The sequence below is a fragment of the Lycorma delicatula genome, chromosome 6 (genome assembly GCF_047948215.1).
Source record: "Lycorma delicatula isolate Av1 chromosome 6, ASM4794821v1, whole genome shotgun sequence".
NCBI classification, from domain to species: domain Eukaryota; kingdom Metazoa; phylum Arthropoda; class Insecta; order Hemiptera; family Fulgoridae; genus Lycorma; species Lycorma delicatula.
In genome coordinates, this window is record NC_134460.1 from 143,605,153 (window position 1) to 143,621,842 (window position 16,690).

Below are 16,690 nucleotides of genomic sequence, written 5' to 3' on the forward strand. Positions count from 1 at the left end.
CCAGTTAAAACTTCACCAGTAAATATCAACCCGCCAACAATTCAAGAAGTTCTCGCAGCCTTAAATGAAATAAAAAACTACAAAGCAAGCGGAGAAGACCAGCTTTTCGCAGAACTCTGGAAACACTCATCAGTTTATTCAGTCAAAACTTCCCTACATCTATGCCTCGTGAAAATATGGAACGAAGAAAAACTTCCAGAACACTGGACCACAGCCCTCATCCATCCATTACATAAAAAAGGGGATAAAACTAATCCTGAAAACTACAGAGGCATATCTCTCCTGGATTGCACATACAAAATCCTGCCGAGAATCATATACAACCGATGCAAAGACCAACTTGAACTGGAACTTGGGGAATACCAAGGGGGATTTAGGCCATGGAGAGGTTGCCCGGAGCAAATAATATCCCTAAAACTTATGATGGACTTATATAAAAGACGGAAAAAACAACTAATAATCACCTTCGTCGACTTTAAAAGGGCCTATGATTGTATACACCGACCATCCATGCTGAATATTCTGAGAAACCTGGGCCTTCACCCTAAACTCGTAAACATGATAAAATTAACTTTAACCAATAACCAGTCCAGAGTGAAATTCAGAGGTGAACTCTCTCAACCCTTCTACATAAAAACTGGATTGAGGCAAGGAGACGGCCTCTCACCACTCCTTTTTAACTGCGCCCTTGAATTTGTCATGAGAAAATGGTATGAAATAAATTCCAAAAATATAAAAATGGGTACTAAGAAAAACTCCATCACACTAAATTGCCTAGGATTTGCAGATGACCTCGCTCTTTTAGCAAATAATATTCAAGAAGCCAAAACACAAATCATGAGCCTTCAAAACCTAGCACAAAAGATAGGGCTTCATATCTCTTTCGAAAAAACTGAACTAATGGCCATAGATCCTCTGGTAATAGAGCACATTACGGTAAACAATCAGAAAATTAAAATAGTAAAACAATTTAAATATCTAGGGGAAATAATAACTTATAATTTAAATGAAAAAGTGACATGGCAAAACAGGACAAATAAAATGATTAAATCCCAAAAATTAACTTGGTCAACATATAACAAAAAATGCCTTTCTGCTAAAACAAAACTTAAACATTATAAAACTGTAGTACAGCCAGAAGTCACCTACGGAAGCGAGACCCTTTTCAAAATCACTCAGAAAAACCGAATTGAAAAAATTCTCAAAATAGAGAGGAGAATTGTCAGAACGTGTATCAATAAAAAACACCAAAAAGAAGGCCAATGGTGGATTGTGCCAAATGAGGTGGTGTATCGAGAAATAGAGCCTGTTACTGATACTATGCGGAAAAAAAGAATCTCTTTCTTCGGTCATCTCATAAGGACACCGCAAACTGTCAAGAAATATCATTGAAAAGCTCTGGTTCCAAAAGCTAGAAGTAGGATGGATCAAAGAAATTAGAGAAGATATGAAAGAATTGGGAATTTCCCTGACTGACCTACAGAATAAAACTGGAAAAATTACAAAGCTAAAAGATAAAAGCATTAGATTTAAACAAAAGACAGACAAACTACAAAATACAACGAAGAGGGTGTTTACGGATGAAGAAAAGAAAGCAAGATCTGAACGGATGAAGAAATACTGGGCAGCTCGAAAGAGTAAAATAGCACGCTTTTCTCAGAAAAGATCCAACTAAAATTGACTTAAGTGGTCCCATGTTGGCCGTAAAAGCATAATAATAATAATAATAATAAATGATAGTGATATCCATAATCATTGTGCCTTTCATAATTATTCAAAATTAAACTAAAATAAAAGTTACCGTCTCGTATAAGAAAATAAAAATTATAAAAATATATTGTACATATACTATATTGCATGTACAGAAACATAAGTAGTTTATTAAATTATTACACTTAAATTTAAGTAGTTTATTAAATTATTATACTATGTTGTAGTTTATAAAACGTCTTAGTGATTGTGTTTTATTGAAATTAGTTTTTTTATATTGTGCCATTCTGTTTTTTTTTGGTTTGACAAACCATTCATTTTTGGTTTGATAAAGATTATTGTGATAAAAGACTAAGGCGAGTTTTCTCTCAAAAGAGTACTGGTTTTCTGAGTCAAATACCCCTCCAATTATTATTAGATAACAAAGAGAGAGATTCTCTTTTATGAGAATCCTAATTTTTATTTATGACTATGTTCAGGTGTATTTTATTTATAAATGTTTAATAATCACTTCGGTAAATGACAAGTATAAAGATAGAAATATGTATATTCTGAGCATTCTATTTCTGATCTTTATTAATTATCTTATTGATATGTTTTACTGTTTATTCTTTTTCTTTTGTTTTTTAACTTTACAGATGATAGAAATTCCACATGATACTAGTAAACCGATGGAGTTACATTATGATTTAGAATGGTTAACGATATTATTTTTAACTAATCATTTACTTAGTGTAAAGAAAGCATCAGTTTATATGCCGGGACCTGGATCTAATGAAAGGTTAGATTAAAATTCTGTATCCAATATTTTCATTGCATTTATCTGGACATTTTTTTCTATTTATGTATATCCAAAATTTAAATAAAATTGCATGCATTATGTTGTTTAAATGAGGAGCTTATTCCGTTTGGGGTTCTTCATAGATAGGGAGAGAAGTTTTTTAAATAGAATAGCTGATTTAAGTAAAATAGTTCAGCAAATCTGGTTACATAATATTCTTGTTCTAATGTGTATCTCACCTTTTTGACCTGTAAATAGTCACTATATAAGAATAAATTATACGTATACTAGTAGTCATTTATATAAATAAAAATAATTTACAAAAAATGGAAATTATACTTGAGTATATCAAATTTTAAATCATACCTCTCTGTTACCTATTGCTAACAGTAGAATCATGTTTAATCATTATTTTATAGTCACATATCCGTAAATTACATTGAAATTTTGTTTTTGTTATTTCTTTCACATTTATAATATGTTATATATATTTAATATAATTCCAAGTACTATATATATATAAGAGTTGTTTGTAAAAAAAGAATAAGTAATATTTTCATGTGAAATTTTATTTTTAAAAATTCAGTGTTCAAGTTTTTCAGTTAGCATGGCTAGTATTTCAATACTGGACAGTTCTGGATCACAGCTTTAGCTGTAGTAAATTGTATTTATCTTCAGTATGATTATGTGCGATTTTTTAATGAAAATGGACAATTGGCCAAAATAATTATTCAATAAGAACTCCTACTCCTTACATCTTTCCCATAATATATTCTAAATATATACAACAAAATAGATAATTAACCTTGAGTAGTAGATAGCAGATTTATTAGCAAGAATAAAGTCTTTTGTTAAATATAAAATTCAGTATGTTGTAAAAACTAAAGATTTTAAATCAAATTATAAATTATTTGCATAATATTTTAGGCTTTAAATTTATAAAATTATTTCAGATTTTATTTTATAAACTCTTCTTCCAGGGCGAAAAGTGCTTTTGCATTATCATCGCCCATACATGATGTTTTAAAAAACTAAATGTTAAAAATGAATTAAAAACTAAAAACCCAGCAATGTAAAAAAAGTACATATTAAAATGAAAAAACCTTTGGCGTATACTAAAATTGAAGATAAAATAACATTTCTTGCAGCCCAGAAAATTACCTTATGTGAGAGAAAGAATAAAGTGTTTTATATATGTTAAATATGATATGCCTCTCTCAAAAATGGAGGCAAAGTAGCATTCACAAAACCTCCATTCGTATTTCGTAAAATGTATTTTGATTAATTAGCTATATATAAAAAAATTACTCATTGTTTTTGATTTTAATGTGAAAATAATATGTTTCTTTTTTAGATGGAAATTTACACCTACTTCTGATGAAAAGAATGATGTTTTATCAAGATTTAATAGTAATTTAAAAATTCCATTGAACTTTGTTCATACTGTCATACCGTATTCAGAAGATGATAATGACAGTCCGAAAAAAATGAATTTTATAAATGGTGCTCAAATTAATCCACAAACAGTTGAATTTTGTGAAAAGTTATTCATTGAAGATCCATTGGTATTACTGAAAAAATCTCAACCAAATTTAAATATATCATTAAATTGTTCTAACATATCTTTACCTAGTTTTTTGACACCAGATAAAAAAGAGATTACTTTCATAGATGATACAGATACGTCAGTTACATCATCATGCCAGTAAGTGTTTTTTTTTTTTTTTTTTAATAAATCAAAAGCAATTACTGTTCTGTTTGCAGTCATTGTCTTTTTTTCTATAATTTTGAACTATTAATTTGTTTTTTCGTCTAATTCTACTGCTTTATCAAGATCTTCTTTCACCCTGATCTTCGTGTGATCATCGCTTCCTGTCATCCTCCGTATCTTTATATGTTCTTTCTTTCTTTCTGAATAATGTTCATTAGAATTTGGTCATTCACCAAATTGGGTCTATCAAAAGGGTTAGATAAGCTGGAAAAAACTGTTTATTTGTTGTCTATCAATCTGGTAGTCTTAACTAAAGCTTATAAAAGAAAAGCTGAACTGGTAGATAGATTCTTATTAGATAAAGCTAAGCCTTTTATATTTGCTTTAACTGAAATTTAATACTAAGGAAAATAATTGATTATAATTTTGAGTAGTTTGTGTTGTATTAGGAAAGCTTTATTCATCCTTTTATATACATACACACATACACACACCCACCCATATATATATAAGAGTGATCGTAAAGTCGTGCAACCCAAATTTTTCTGCTTTGTAGGAATGACAGTTAAATTTGTAAAAGATATTTTACTTAGGTTAATTTTTTGTATGACAGAATTATGTGTGGTATCACTGCTAGATCACATCTCCAGGCAGCAGTGGGACGTGAGACCAAGCAGTTTGTATAGTCCAAGCAGCAATGTTGTTTATGCAAGAAATCTTTATTGTTCTGAGTTACTGTGAATCAAAATCGTACGCGAAGTTTCAAGAAGATCTTTTAAATGCTTTTCCAGATGCTAATGTGCCAAACAGATCCACTCCACTATATGTTTTTTATAATCGTTTTTGGGATACATGTGTTGTCCATGACTGTAAGTGTACTGGCCATCCAAGTGTTTTAACTGATGTCAGTTTGTAGATTATAAATTAAACACTTCTTCATTCTCCAAAAAAGTCTCTTCGAAAACTTTCTAACCAGACTAGGCTATCTTACGGAAGTGTTCATAAGGCTAAAATTGCTAATGTTCTAAAATTACATCCGTACTGGATTAACGTTTCCCAATGATTCTGGAGTTGATAAGGCTCCAAGAACCAGATAAGGAGAAATGAATGCAGTATTGCTGGTGGTTTAGAAGTTTCATTCGAAATGACATCTCTTCTAATTAAGTATTTTTTCAATGATGAAGCTTAGTTTTATCTTAGTGACTTAGTACAGTCAGAATTACAGGATATGGTCTTCAGATAATCCACATGTGTTTCATGCATAGCCATTAGATTTGCAAAAAATTGGTGTGTGGGGTGGTTTATTTTGTCGGAGAATTATCAGGACTGTCTTTTTTTTGGAAACCATCACAGCTGAATGGTAGAAGAAATAATCATGCAGTTTATAGCTTTGCTACATACTGATAAACGTGATTGCTGGCTACAACAAGATGGGGCATCTGCATACATGGCAAATAGTAGTATGCAATTTTTTTGATGACTGGATAATATCTCATAGTCTATGGCCTTCTTGTTTACTGAACCTGAGTCCTCCCAGTTTTTATTTGTGAGGCTTTTTGAAAGATAATTTGTACTCAACCCGCATACACTTGATGAACTTAAACAAAAAATTGAGGTCTGTATTTGAATTATCACTGCTGCTACACTGAAAAAGGTCACGTACAATGTAAGAAAACATGTTGATGCATGCATTGGAAATCATGGTAGACATTTCTAGCACTTATCTTATGTGTGTGTATGTTCATTAACATGCTCTTGTACACATTTTAATAAGGAAAGGGAGATAGAAAACAAACTTAAGAACAGCTTTCTTAACTACTAAACCAATCCATAACAAACAAATTTATCGTATACAATTTTTTGTATTTACCGTTACGGTCTTATCAGCAATTATTCAGTATGTGAACATTGCTTAAAAATTTATTTCTACTTGAAAGTAGATAATTATAAAATATTAATTTTGCACTTGTATAAATCTTCTGCAAGTACCTGTAATTATCTGCTGTGCCTATTAATATGACATACTCTTTCAAATAAAAAATAACATACACATTTTGACGTGTGAGTGCTAGGTCATTGAAGCATCAGTTTACAAAAGTAAGGTCTTATTGTTATATAAGATTAATGAAGGATTTTGTTGTTATTAGATAGAGGATCTCTCATGTTATCATTTTTAATTCAAAAATTTTTTATAGTATAAGATGTTTATTAATATAGTAACTTAACAGTAGTTTTGTTTAAGCTGCTATTAAATAAAATTTCAGCATATGTCACTTAGTATCTGATTCAAAAGTATAAAAATTTAAAATTGTATCAAATATGAAAATATGCACTAATTGAGTGCTTTTTTCCTTACATTGTAATAAGAAAGAAACAATTTAAATGTGTTACTTGCTTAACGAATTAGCCCCATTATATCATTCTAGAATCATAAAACAAATATGGAATCTGCATTCTAGTTCTTCAGATAAAGTTCGATGTTTTAACAGTATCACAAACAAAAAATAAAGAAAAATAATTTTTTTATAATTAGTTCACCGATGGAAAATTTTCATTTGATTATTTAAGCCTTGTAGTTTTTTTAGTACTACAAGGATGGGCGAAAAATTTCTGGCCGAATGAAAAAACAGTTGTTTTTTGGATTTTTTTGCTTCTATTTTTCAATATAATCTCCATAAAAACTAATACACTTAGTTTTACATATATTACAGCACCACTCAAAGTGGTGCTGTAATATAGTTATACCAAATTCATAATGCTGTAAATGAGTATTTTGAGGAGCTCAACAAATCGCATTATAAAGTTGGCAAACTACATTAGAGCACCTTTATGAAAAGTCTTTGTGGAGATTATATTGAAAAATAAATTAGAAAACGTGGCACCTATCTCGTGCAGAGCTTCTCCATGCCCAAATAATTATGTAAAATATTACCTGTACATTATAACAGTCTTAACTATCTCATGCACTTTTACTCTGTGATCCACCAGCAGTATTATATGGATTTTCTATTATTTTGAGAGTTTGACCTCAATGGGACCTCTGGAGTGTGATTTTTTATCACTGCTTTTGCGACCTTTTTTGAATTCAGAAACCCACCATTTTATCATTAAGTATGATGGAGAAGAGAGTTTTAGTGTTGAATCCATTTCTTGTTTGATCTCAAATGGCATTAAAGCTTTCAAATAGAAGTATTTTATGACTATACATTTTTCCAATTTCTCCATTTTCATGAAAATAACAGACATCTTTTTCAATAGGCTGCCAAACATGTTAACAATGTTACTAACCTGAAATTTGTTATACAAGCTATTGAAGCATTGTACTATAGAATGCCAGTAAGAAATTAGACCTGCTGACGCCATCTATGTGTCAGGCTGGAAACTTCTCATCCCACCCTCGTATAAGCTGTTTTAATTCAGAAATACACTTGTTGCATTTCTCAGAAACTAGCACACATTGTACACATTTTTGCGTTTGATATTGACTTCTTTTTTGGAATCATTAAAAAAGAGTGAAAAATAAAATATTGATTGCTAATTTTATTCAAATGTAATATTGTTGTGAAAGAAAGTATATACGCTCAAATTTGAGGCTTCATAAAACGAAACTGTTTAGCAGATTTCAAAACAAATCGCATTACTTTTTAGATTGTTTTATTCTATATTAAGTAATTTTATTGTATACTAGTTTTTAAGGTATAATATCATAGTATATTTGGGAATTGGAAAAGGAACTATTTTTTCAGCTTTTAGTCATGTAGTTTTATGCAGAAATTTATTTTCTGCTTTGTTTTTACTTACTTACAATGTTTTACATAAATTATCCATTCTTAACATCCCGTGTTACTTATCTTATAAATTTACTGCTTGAACAAAAAGTTCTCTTATGTTTGGTTAAAATTATACTGTTATTCTTGTATTTGAATATACAGATATATTCTTCTCTTTAAATATGTAATTCATTGTTAATAAACTTTGAATTACTTTACTCTTTATAAATAACTTTCTCTTTCATTTTAATTTCAGTTAAAATAATATTACCATCTATTACTCTTTATCACTGATTCCTCTTGATTTGAGTCGAGTAACTGAGTATCAGTAATTGATACTTTACTTTACTGTTACTTTACTCAACTTTTTCTTTTGAATTTTTTCGTCTTTTCTGATTGTCACTTAATAAATAATGGACATAGATTACATCCTTATCTCCCCTTTTTTTTAATCTTACTCTTCATTCACTATATGATGTCTGTATAATAATAGTGTTGTTTCAAGCATATAGAACAAAGCATGATAGAGACATAAAGTATACATCGAAATGAAGAGAAATTCTTGAGAATATTACATGTTAAGTAGATTTTGATTTGTGTCCTTTATTTGCTTTGCAGATGTAAAGACTATATTCATTTCTTGCTTCACATGGCAGAGAACATTCAGTATGATAGATGTAACAGCTTCAGCGATCTGTACTTTCAAATAGTCCAGATTTCTTATTTTAATAGAGACATGTATCTTCACGTAACCCACAAATAAAAAAACCATACTGATTTAAAGAATGTGGAGACCAGCCCTTCTTGCCCAACCCATTGCTGAGGAAATCCTTCATTTAAGTAATTTTGGATGAATGTGGCAAAATGTAGAGGAGCACTGTCTAACTGAGACTAGAATTCTCTGGTATTTGAAGCACTGTATACGTTTTTAATATAACCAGTTAGTTGTGTCCCGTAATAGTTTTTTCATCAAAAAAGAAGAGACCAATAGCTGTACCTCATCCAATTGTGTTACCACTCATTAATTTTTGGTGTCACATTATTACAAGAATATCAATAGCAGATTCAAAATTTGAATTTTGATACTAGAGGTAAATTTTATGTAAAATCTGGAGTATGTAACGAGTAAAGTGCAGTTGATTTTTAAAACATTGTGAACATTATTTTTGGAATTTTAAATTCTACAAAACACTTATGCACTGATTTTTTAGACTGAGCAAATAACTTGTTTGCATGCTTTCAATAGTCTCGTCAGACACTGATGGTGATAAATGCTTCAGTAGGCTATCCTTTTCTCCGATTCATTTGTCCAATTTCTGAATGTTATTTTCATGTGATTGTCATTCACATGACAGTATTCTTGCTTAATAAGTACAGCTGACTTAAACTTACCAAGCTGCAAATCACTTTGAACTTTACTCTGCGCTGTAATCATGGTAACTAATAGACTTCGTTTAGCTATTCACCTTCTGAATGCATGTGTGCTCAGTGTAAATCTATTGAAAACTCAGACTGATTCTCTACATTTTGATGTATACTACAAATATCTCTTGTCATGCTTTGTTCCAAAACTATGACTGAAACCCCTTCATTATTTTACAGTTTGGTGCATTTCAATTTTATACTCCTTCATAAGATTTATTTCAATTTACTTTCTTTCAAGTAATTTAAAATTTCTTTTTAATCTATTTCTCTCCACAAGTTTGTATTTAAGTTTATAAGATGTACGTTGTTTTTCTTCTAAGAAAGTAGTTATGTAAGAATTAGCTTTATTTTTTCTCCTGCCTGCTTTTCAAAATTATTCCAAGTGTTAAAATTACCTCGCTTGTGTCCATATCTTTTCTGAACCCAAAGTTATCTAATCTGCCTTCTATCTCTGGTTCTCACCATTTAAAATGTGTATTGCCTACAAAATGTTTCAGACTGTTCATTATTAATTCACAAAAACAGCATAAAAATTCTAATGGTGTGTCATATATATGCATTTGGTTTGTTTACTTATTCTTATTTTTATTCAGATTCTTATTCCCATTCGCAATTCATTTAAGAAATTTATTTTCTGAGAGATGGATTTTCATGTCCATTTTGCTTTAAAAAGTTTCTGGTTAATAGGTCTCTTCAAAACTCATGCATTGCAGTTCTTGCATTATGCTGTAAAGACGTATTTCATGTACCTAGTCATTTGTAAAAATTGTGTTATTTTTGAGGACTACATTTTGAATTTTTTTTTATTTGTATTCTTTGTCGTTTTTCCTTAATATTTTATTCAAGTTTTTCATGACTTTAAGCAGTATAGCATTCTGCTTTTCATGTTTCTCAGGGAGTATTATTGTTATATATTATTATATTAATATAACATTAGTATAATATAATATTGTTAATTTTTAAGATCAGTACATTTTAAATTAGTATAAATAGTATATAAAAAAAATTATGTCATTGGTTCCTGTATATAATCTTTTTGTATTAACTTCATAAATTTTCAGTGCTGATCAAAAGTTTGTTCTTCTTTTCCTATTTAATATAGAGTGGATTTAACTCCACTCTGTTTCTTATCACTATTTTAAACAATTAATAATGAGTTTTTTTCTTTTTTAGAACAACTGTAGATAGTGAATCTTTTGGTTTTAACACACCATCAAGAACAGCTCGATCATCTTTGTCTCTTCCACCTCCAAAAAATTCAACAGATGTCTCTGACGAAGATGATTCTTTTAAAGTAAAGACTCCAACAAAACATTATCAGTCATCATTATCTCTTCCAGTTCCACAAAATATAAACACTGATAATGATGATGACGACAATAACAGAAAAGAGAAATCTTTTGAATTAAGAAAAGCTAAGTTAGGTAAGTTTAGTTTTCATGTTTATTTATTAACTTATTAAGTCAAAATATATATTTTGGAGTACTAATATTTTATTGCAGTTGTATTGACTGCTATATATTGTGTGATATGTGGTGTACTAGCTTTTGGTACTACTCAAAAATTACATAAAAAGTTCAGAAAAGCATGATGATTTGTAATCTAAAAAAGTGTGGGCGGTCTGTACAATATATGCTTCTAGGTTATTATCACTTATTAGTAAATTATGTTTTCATAAATTTTTCAAAATTTTATTGCTTATTATATGTTCACATGAGGTCATGAAAACATGGTTATACTCAGTAATTCTGATTATCTCTACATTTCAATGATTATTAGCTCTCATGAGTGAGAATAATTTGTCTCTTCACAAGTATGTCAAATGATTTCTCATAAAAAGATATCTTTTTCAGAATATGAACCAGAACTTTTTGGAATCTTATTATTTCCATCAAACAAAGCTGTAGTACAGTTACTCATAGAGCTGTTGTTGAATGTCACAATTTCTCCAGTGTAGCCTTTATATAAATTTCATATAGAAGACAGTTTCAGAAGTCAGAATTTGCTGCATATTCATCTTGTGGTGATTAATGTAAAGAAATCTACCTTGTGGAACACCAATACTCCAGGGCCTAATTACAAGAATTTTTTTTATAAGCATTAATCCTAAAGATTACCACCCACTGCAGCCAAGAAATGGTAAGAAGACTTACCTGATTGGAGTGCTTTCAAAGTTAAATTACTGCATCTGTAGCAGTTAAAATTACAAAGTTACTCATAAAGTATGTTGGTGATGTTTTTAAGAAATTAATCGTACAAATATAAATGGTTATAACAATGATTTTATTGATTAAATTATACAAAAAGTATAAAAATAACAGAAATATATCGGAAAAAAAAACACTATAAATTACAAATAATAATAATAATAATGATGATGATTATAATAATAAATCTGATTTACCTGTAAACAGTATTACATTTAAATATCAAAATAATTACACTAAAAAAAATCATTATATTTCATAAACATAAATATAGTCTTGAATAAAACTAGTAAATCTATAAAATATATTTTTGAAAATAAAGAAGTTAATAATACATTTGAACTTTGTGACATATATAAAATAAATGTAATGAATGTGATCGTATATATATATATATATATATATATATATATATATATATATATATATATATATATATATATACACACACACAGGTGTCCAATGAAGAAATGGAGAAACTTTCAGGACATGTTCTACAGTGAAAATAATGAAAAAGGTTAATGTAACCATAGGTCCAGAAATGCTTTGTTTTCAAGTTGGCTAGTGAAAGATTTCACCAGAATTTCAGATCTTCTAATATAATAGAAGCCCTACTGTAATTTTGGGACCTAAAACCAGCAGTAAAGTTGCTAGTTTCTTTTGTAATTTGAGCTGGGAATAGGATAAAACAGGTATCGGAAATGTAACCCAATAATTTTTTTTTAAGACATCTGACATAAAACATGAAATTTGGGGATGAAAACAAGTTTGTTTTTAGGTTTGTAGTTTAATAGCTTTGTGACTAATAAATTAGGAAAATTAAGTTACAAAACTTGTAGAGAATTTAATTCTGAGAAAATTAATGTAAATAGTCAGTAAAAAGTAAACAAAAACTTTTAAAAAATCTGTATTTTATTGAAGCAAAACAGACAAAAAATAGACAGAGAATAATGGTATTGCATTCTTTCTATACCTAATAAACATTCTTTTTAAAAACGGAAACACTAATTACTGAAAATAAATTTAAAAGAAATGAAAAATTTATAAAACAATATTTTAGCTGTGTATATTCAATAATTTACACAGTTAAACAAATAATTATGTAAAAAAACTAAATTGAAATATATATTACTTTAGAAATATTTAAAAAAACAAATTATTGTACAGTTTGGCAATACTAACCATTGGTCAACAATGAAAATTGTGTACTTCATTTAAATCTGTTGTCGTAAATTATCATACAGGTAAAGGAAGTGTAGTGTTATGATGTCATAGTGAAAAATGCCGTTTCAATTCTAATGAGGAATATGCCGATATAATGTTTGTGGATTTTGTAACAGAAATTCTGAAACTGCTCAACATGAGTATTAGGAGGGATTTCATGGAATACGAAAGGATTCCAAATACGAAAATGTTTTATTTGGTGTATCAGCATTTATGAATGAAAGGGACATTTCCAATGTGTTTGTTTTATGTTGAAATCGAAGTAAATCATCATGTTAATGATGAACATCGTGTGATTCATCATATTCAGAGTAGCCCAGGTACTGTTCTAGGTGAATTTCATGTTGCACTGGTTTCTCAAAAGCAAATTGTGGTGTATCCTACAAAAAGAAAATCTTTATCCTTTCTGCCTGCAGAAAGTTCAAATTTACAGCCAGCAGATTACCTCCAGTGATTAAACTTGTGTCATTGGTGTCTAAACAACATGGTAAGGTAAATCCAATTTTATTTACTGATGTCGCCACTTTTATGAAAAACAGAGTCGTCAGTTCTAAAAATAATATTTTGTGGAGCAAAGACAATCCACATGGTACTGTGGAAACTAGTTTCCAGCATAGATTTCACATTATTTACGACAAAATTCTGGGGCCATTTGTTTTTAGTGAAAACCTTATGGGAGATGCATTCATTCTTGAAAAATGATTTTCCAGCTCAATGGTGCAACCCCACATTTTCCTGTAGCAGCTAGAAATCACTTGAATGCTAATTTTTTAAATTGGATTGGACGTGGTGGACCAATCAATTGGCCACCATGATCACTTGACTTAATGCCACTAGGTAACTTCATTTGGGGTCATACAAATATGATAGTATACCAAAAAATGGTTAATACTGAAGAAGAGTTACTCATTAAACTACGAAATGCTATTGAATTTATATGAAACAATCCTGAGATGATGCAGAACAGCCACCAGAAATATTTTACATCAGGCAGAGTGCAGTTTGTATTACTTTTTATTTATTGGCTAAATTTACATTGATTTTCTCAAAATTAAATTCTCTACAAGTTTTATTACTAAATCTTCCTAATTTATTATTCATTTAATAAAGTTATTATACTACAAACCTAAAAAAACTTGTTTTTCAATACTGAATTTTGTGTTTTATATCGGATATCTTAAAATCTACTGGAATTACAGTTCTGGGACCTGTTTTGTCCTACTTCCCATCTTTAAATTATTTAAAGCTCAAAAAATTACTAGCTCTCAAAAATTACAGTAGGGCTTCTTTTTATTACAAGAGCTGAAATCTGGGTAAAATCTTTCATTAGCTATAACTTGAAAACAAAGCATTTCCAAACCTATGTTTATATAAAAGTTTTTCATTATTTTCACCAGTAGAACATGTCCTGAAAATTTCTCCATTTCTTCATGGGACACCTGTATCTGTATATACAAGTGTAGTGTGAAAAGTTCCAGGCCTCTCACAGAGATGGCATTAGTATGGTTATTTTCCCAACAGTATCGCATGATTCTGTGCTTAATTGGTTTATTACAGGAGTTTCAAGTTGCTGCATCACTTAGTATTTATAAACCGCCAATGGTAAGAATTGGAGTGTTTTTGGAAAATGGAAATTTGTTAAATACTTTTTTCTGAAAGGCGTAAGTGCTAAGGAAATTAATTAAGAGCTTGATATGACATTGGTAGACTCTTCTTAAAGTACAGCAGTTAAACACTGGATCACAGAGTTTAAAATGGGTTGAACACACACTAGCGATGAACCATTCAGTGGATGCCCTTCTGAAGAGACTACACCAGAATTGATAAAAAAAGTGCATAAAATGTGACAGTGAACGAGTTAGCAGAGTCTATAGGCATGTCAACAGAATACGTACACATTTTCCATGAACTTTTGGGCATGAACAAGTTCTGCACTAAGTGTGTACTGCATTTGCCTAGCCCGTCCAAAAATAGTGCCAAAAAATCATTTCAAGCAATTGTCTTGAGCTCTTTCGGTTCAATCCTGAGGAATTCTTATGTTGATTTTTTAACAGTTGATGAAACTGATCTGGCTTCCAGTGACTGTCACTTATTTCCTAACTTAAAAAGGCTTCCAGTGACTGTCACTTATTTCCTAACTTAAAAAAATTGGCTTGGAGGGAAGAGATTTTCAACCAGTAATGAAGGTATAATCGCAGTAGATGGTTATTTTTAGGAGTTAGATAAATTGATATACTGAACTGGCATAAGTACTCTTGTGCAATGCTCGGCTAAGTGTATAATAGATCTTAATAGTGACTATGTTGAAAAATAAATCAAAATGTACTGACAAAAATCTTGTTTTCATATCCAGGTTTGGAACTTTTCACCCCACCCTCGTCAACTTTTACTAGTGTATTGGAAATGGTAATAAACATTTAATTAGCAGGAGTGCATTATATCTGTTAGTGGCTATCAGCTACAGACAGCTCTAGTAAAACACTCGTACAAATGCACTACCCCATTCTTGTATTGACACTACATTCCTTCCAACTAATTTTAAAGCTATTTTTTTCAACTACTACTCTTTCCAACCACATCCTAAATAAGTTATTCTTAAAAAAAATAAAATCAGCAGTAATTATTGTTAAAATTAATCTGGAACCACAACAATACTGATGTCATTGAGGAAGTTCTCTGTTGTAAATAATATAATTCATTAAATATAATCTATATCATTTTCTCATTAAAAAAAAAAAAAATATATATATATATATATATATATATGTATATAAAGTATCAGTGATAACTTTATGAACAACATGACAATTTCTGATATAGTACCAAACAGAAACTTACTGAATTGAACAGTACAAATTAAATGCAGCAGTTCATCGAGATTTCAGTTTGTTATTCATATGTTCACAATATGGATAGTACAAGTGTAATGTGAAATTTATACAATTAAAATTGTTATATTGGATAATTATTAAATTTATTGTTTTAAAAATTCAACAATTGTGTGTTCCCGCTGTGTTAATGATAATATCTAGTCTTAAAAATATTAATAACTACATTATAATAAAAGCTGTAAATAATATACAAAATATCAAACAACGTAAATTTATAATTATTTTTAAAATCCTTGCCGTGTGAGTTCATTAAATTACCCTTTCATCTGAGTAACGCTGCAAAAAATTGTAAAAATGAAAATAATTTTTGAAGAATGTTTTAACATTTTTTGTAATGAATAAAGGAATTTAAAAAAAAAATTTTAATTTTTCTGTTTTTTTTTCTTTTGTTCTAGATATAGAAGAATTAATAATGGATACAGGAATAACAAGTAAAAATATAAATAGTAGTACTACAGATGATTTATCTAATCCAGTTGTTAAAAAATTCAAACGAAGAAATGAAGCATTTTATACTAATGTAGATGAAGATTAACAAAATTTTAATCATTTTTATTTGAATTACGTATACTGCATCTTAGCTGGAACTTAACTTGCAACAAAATAAAGAGTTCTTGAATATCAGTGCAATTACTTCATTTTGCAAATCACTGTGACTCATGAAATTCACCTGCATGTGTTCATGTGCACTTGTTTTTGTAAAATAAAAGACAAATTTTACCCATTACCTGCATGAAAAGTCAGATTTATTACCTTTTCTTGTAACAATTGTTGCAACTCCTGTTTTGTTTTTAATTAATCGCATGATGTAATTCGTTAATACATTGTAACCCTAATAAAATATATGTCCTACATGTTATTTGCAAATTAAACTATATTGGTAATTTGTACCTGCCTACATAAGTAATTGTAAGTTATAGATTACACAAAAAAGTAAATAAGTTCACTTAAATTTTAAAAATGATTGATTT

The 16,690-nt window shown here is 29.4% G+C and overlaps 1 protein-coding gene across 2 annotated transcripts in view; it reads left to right on the top strand.

The window, feature by feature from the left end:
• Positions 1-16,343, top strand: part of LOC142326316 (uncharacterized) — a 30,531-nt gene extending 14,188 nt beyond the window's left edge. For both annotated transcript variants that reach the window (XM_075368718.1, XM_075368719.1), the window contains exons 7-10: positions 2,349-2,491; positions 3,846-4,196; positions 10,571-10,821; positions 16,115-16,343. In XM_075368718.1, coding sequence (XP_075224833.1) covers positions 2,349-2,491; positions 3,846-4,196; positions 10,571-10,821; positions 16,115-16,254 — 885 coding nt within the window. In that variant the 3' untranslated portion in view covers positions 16,255-16,343. The remainder of the gene's footprint in view (positions 1-2,348; positions 2,492-3,845; positions 4,197-10,570; positions 10,822-16,114) is intronic.
• Positions 16,344-16,690: the final 347 nt, after the last annotated feature.